We start from the raw sequence: 5,192 nt of genomic DNA on the forward strand, positions 1-5,192 counted from the left end.
CAAAAATCATGAAATGACAATTTTTCCAGCGCTTTCTCAATTTTTGTTGCATTGTTGAAAGTATGAACTTTACGAAAATAACACTTATCTAAAGTTAAAAATTATCGTTTTAACGTAAAAATTAATACTTTTTGATGGCCTATACAAAAAATATCGAGTCTCCTCCTTTTAGTCTTCAGACGCATGCGCATAGACAGTAAACAGTGCAGCATGTCGTCCAGTGAGAGAAAGTGTAGTTGATAGATCTAGAATTTTGACAGATTCTGTGAGAAAAGAGGTAAAAATAGAATGAGATAAAACTCATGCGTGAAATAAAATTTACCTTGGGATCAGTATGACCGTTTGAAAACAGAGAGCTCGGAGAAACGCATGTAACTCAGTGGCGGATCTAGGATTTCCGAAGAGGGGTGTGAAAATCAAAGATTAGCCAAAGTAATCGGCCATTCGGGTGCAAAATTTGGATTTTCATTCACAATCTGTGGCGTAAAAAGGGAGGGGGGATACTGGCCCCCTAAATCTGCCATTGAGACTAGCTGCGAAGACACTACGTTTGAAAGTAAGTGCTATTTTTATCTGAACACGACACGTGTTAGTTGTGAAAACATCGGTCAATGGGAACATGGAAGGGTTTCTGTTGAAATAATGATTTATAATTAGTTATTATAAGGAGCAGGGAAAAATCTTATGTACTTGAAAGGTGAGTGTGGACCCCCTTGAAGGGGAATTTAGATAATTTCCGACACAACACCTTTGCTGTCATTCAAAACCACGTGATGTAAATAAGCATTCAAAAGTCCGAGTCAGCATGAAGAAATCTTTGAATTCCGGACGATCTTCAAAGAGCAGTTGAGAGTAAATTGATGCATCCCAATTGTTCAAAATTGTCAGTATCGATATGAATTTTATCATTTTATCAATATATGGTTTAAAAAACACTTCATTAAAATGTGGAAAATGAGCTGTAGTGTCTCTTTAATTTTTATTAAAATGGATTAATTGACTGGCTATATTGTTTAACGTCCCGCTCGAGAATTTTCACTCATATATAGATGTCATCATTGCCGGTGGAGGGCTGCAAAATTTAGGCCATGCTCGGCGCTTACGGCCTTTGAGCAGGGAGGGATCTTTATCGTGCCACACCTGCTGTGACGCGGGGCTTAGTTTTTTACGTTCTCATCCAAAGGATCATCCCATTTAGGCGCCTCTTACGACAAGCAAGGTGTACAGAGGACCTATTGAAATGGGAGAAATGCATCTAGAAGAATTTTCTTCTAAAGATTCATATTATTATGATTGATTGTTTGTTTTATGTCCGGTTGAGAATCAGTTATATAATTGAAATACCACATTAAGAGCTATGCTTAACACTCAGGGCCGTAGCGGTGAGGGTTCGATTCTTTAACATACCGACATGGGACCTCCGTTTCTTTTAAGGTCATATCCAAAACACCTGTGATTCTCACCTCTAAATGCCGAGCGTTTAGCGAAGGATCAATCACTACCTACATGTATGTGTACGTCTTAGGTTTGACGCGGTCATTGCACGAGCGAAATCATTAATGTTGCAAGTTGGTGATTTGACCTTTGGTCTTGTTGGCTAGAGAGCAATAGGCGTGATTGGCAAGTCGCAGAAAATATCATGTGAAGTTCCATATAATATAGATCTCCTAAAGAAATCATGGCTTGCAATATGTGAATGATGACCTTCATTTTGTGACTTTTGAGGGTCATCCTACAATATAAAGCTTTTTTCAAATAAAGTTTCATTGAGCCAGGACTGATCAAATATACCGATTACACTGAGATTCTACTCTTGAAATGGGGGACAATCTAGTTACACTGAAAAAATAAGCCTATTTAGGCCAAGTCAGAGGGGACACATGAACAGACAGAATAGTGATGAGATGTGGCAGACTGATAACTATTAGTCAATGCATATCACCTGTTGTTTGTATTGCAGATGGATGGGTATATCTCTACGTTTGTTAGCAGCCACGATGTTATTCTGGGCCTATGTTCTAGCTGCCCTCTATAGGGACCACCTCTCTTTAGGAATGATTGCCATCATGATCAATTATACCGACATGGTACGAAAGGTTTTATATACAACCCACAAATTGTCACTGTCTAGGAGAATAAAGTGTCACATGCTGCTAGTAGAATAAAGTGCCACATGCTGCTAGGAGAATAAAGTGTCACATGCTGCTAGTAGAATAAAGTGTCACATGCTGCTAGTAGAAATACTGAATAGGCAAAGCTTTTCTGACAAAAGTCCATGTAATGAAAAGGCTATGATTTTATGATGTACAGTGTATATACGGTACACGAAATTAAATTCTGTATTTGGTCATCTTCGGGCCAACTCATGCTTCAACATCTTTAAATTGATTTCTTTTAAAAATTGTATTAAATGACACTAAAATTAGTTCCCCGTGTTCAGTTCACAGGCTCACTCTTATTTCTTGTGTGGATATTAACGGAACTGGATACAAAAATCGTATCTGTCGAAAGAATCGAAGAATATATATCCCTTGAACCGGAAGCAGAATGGCGTAAAAAAGAAAGTGAGCCAGATGCTAAATGGCCACAATATGGTGAAGTCGTCATAAAAGATTTTGGCCTGCGATACAGAGAGGACTTGGCTCTTACATTGAAGGGAATCAGCTGCAACATTAAAGCAGGAGAAAGGGTTAGATTTCTTTCAAAAATTTGTCTCGTAAACATATTAGTCCTAAAAGATCTTTTTAGAAGAAATAGATATCCCTCAGAAAGTTTATAAAGGGGAAAATGTTCTCCCATATCTCGTGATTTAAGCCTCTAATTCAATCCTCTCAATACAGTTCTGTGTAGAATTATACGTTTATATCAATATGATAGTTATGATTCACTGTAGATAGGAATTGTTGGCCGAACAGGTGCTGGGAAATCTTCTCTAACATTAGGATTATTCCGGATCATCGAAAAGGCGCAAGGAACTATACACATCGATGGGATAGATATATCATCAATTGGACTTCACGACCTGCGTTCAAAACTCACCATTATACCTCAGGTATATCATTTTATTCATATGTCGATTCGATATATCCCAGTTAACTCGAAATAAAAGATACCACAGAGTCCTCCACATCTGCTTCGTACTTAGATATTTTATTGAAAATAGATATTAACGGCAAATCAACAACTCAACTTTATGACAAACGGGATGATTTCAGTTTCTCCATCATCAAATGGTGTCTATATATCTAAACTGATTTGATACACAAGATCTTGTTCTGCGTATGATCAGTTTTTAAATTGAGGTAGGCTACCGACAAACAAGTTGATGTCACAGGAATTTCAACAGTCTTGTTCAAAGTCAACATTTCGCATATTCTATGGTCGTTATAACGATCTAGTTTGCCAATACAACCTATCATTGGGTCAAATGTTGTCTGACGTGTTTCATACTGATTTTAAGGCCGTTCTTGACACACTGATTTTGACTACGGATTACTCCGTTTACTTGACCAAGATATAGGGCTCACAGCGGGTGTGACCGGTCGGCAGGGGATGTTTATTCCTCCTAGGCACCTGGTCCCACCTTTGTTATATCTAAAGGTCCGTGTTTGCCCAACTCTCAATTTTGTATTGCTTTTAGGAGTTATGAGATTGATTAGTGTTCGTTATCTTCACCTTTCATTTAAACTTAATACGACCAACATGACATTTCAAAAGTCATTCTGGTATCATCTGAGTATGAATATCTTATGAATATATGAAATGGTTATGGAGGTAAAGAAAGATTACTTTCTTTTAAAATACTATTCAAAAAAGATTTACAAGAAGTGGAACTATCATGGTCTTTTACATTTCAATCTTCTACTAAATACGAATTTTCCAGGATCCTGTACTATTTTCTGGTTCTATTCGAATGAATCTGGACCCGTTTGACATATATACTGATGATGATCTATGGGAGGTATTGGAGCATGCGCATTTACGAAAGTTTGTAGAATCCTTAGAAGAGGGTCTTCAGTATGAATGCACTGAAGGTGGAGACAATCTTAGGTATCTCTTTATACATTCGTTAGTATTCTTATCCTCTGCTATCTCTTAGTATATGCGATGTGACAGAATTTCATAATGTAATGAAATTAATGTGGTGTAATTTACGTTTTCTTTTCAATATCTCTCTGGTTTGTAACTACAGTGTAGGTCAAAGGCAGCTAGTGTGTCTGGCCCGGGCCTTGTTAAAGAAAACTAAGGTCCTCATACTGGATGAAGCCACAGCGGCGGTAGACCTGGAAACAGACAACCTAATCCAACAAACAATTCGACGAGAATTTTCAGATTGTACAATACTGACGATTGCTCACAGACTTAATACTATCATGGATTACTCCAGGTAATGAACCTGCTTTGCATAGTTACATTTTTACTGACATTTTGAGCGAATCACTTATCTTAAGTTAAAAACACAGTACTGTAGGTAAGGAATTTTTTTTAATATACTTTGTATGTAACATCATGCAGAACTACCGAGTATAAAACCAATTTCCTTATAACTTATTTGAAATATACAATGAAAAACAACATCATTTCAATGATACATGTATAATAGTACTCATATCATGAAAAGTGATAGAATCTTGCTTATTTTGATGTGTTGGTCTTATTTTGTAGGATAATGGTGTTGAGAGATGGTCAGATATTAGAAATGGACAGTCCTAAAGCTCTATTAAAGAATGAAAATAGTTCTTTCTATAACATGGCCAAGAAAGCAAATCTTGTCTAGTGAAACTTTTCCAATATAGTCCATTATATTCAGGAAGTAGGTGTTTTTATTTCTCCAAACTGTGTGCAAAGCAGAAATCATTTTAGCAAACATTGTTATATTCTTAAATATGTGTTTAGTTGAACAAAATCATATTGTGTGTTGTGTTTATTTGTGAGAAATGTATTCCAAGTTTACTTGTAAGTGATGTAGTAATAAAATGTTAAATTTTAGTCTTGTTGAATGCTGAGAATATTTAAGGGAATGAATTTTATACCATGTAAAGTAAATTGGGACAGTATAACGAAAATAGAATTTTTTTAATGATGGGAACAAGAAGATTGTCTTCCTTGCCAAATGTAAATGGCTCGTTAAAATTAAATTTCAATTAAAAAAATACTCATTGGACTTTTTAGAGAAAAAAACCCACTACATA

The 5,192-nt window shown here is 36.2% G+C and overlaps 1 protein-coding gene across 1 annotated transcript in view; it reads left to right on the top strand.

Annotated features, from left to right (window-relative positions):
• LOC125649600 (multidrug resistance-associated protein 1-like) overlaps window positions 1–4,989 on the top strand; it is a 48,709-nt gene extending 43,720 nt beyond the window's left edge. The window contains exons 25-30 of the mRNA XM_048877243.2: window positions 1,961–2,087; window positions 2,441–2,689; window positions 2,894–3,052; window positions 3,884–4,050; window positions 4,193–4,387; window positions 4,666–4,989. Of these exons, the coding sequence (XP_048733200.2) occupies window positions 1,961–2,087; window positions 2,441–2,689; window positions 2,894–3,052; window positions 3,884–4,050; window positions 4,193–4,387; window positions 4,666–4,777 (1,009 nt within the window). The 3' untranslated portion in view covers window positions 4,778–4,989. The remainder of the gene's footprint in view (window positions 1–1,960; window positions 2,088–2,440; window positions 2,690–2,893; window positions 3,053–3,883; window positions 4,051–4,192; window positions 4,388–4,665) is intronic.
• Window positions 4,990–5,192: the final 203 nt, after the last annotated feature.

This window comes from Ostrea edulis, chromosome 5, assembly GCF_947568905.1.
Source record: "Ostrea edulis chromosome 5, xbOstEdul1.1, whole genome shotgun sequence".
Lineage (NCBI taxonomy): Eukaryota > Metazoa > Mollusca > Bivalvia > Ostreida > Ostreidae > Ostrea > Ostrea edulis.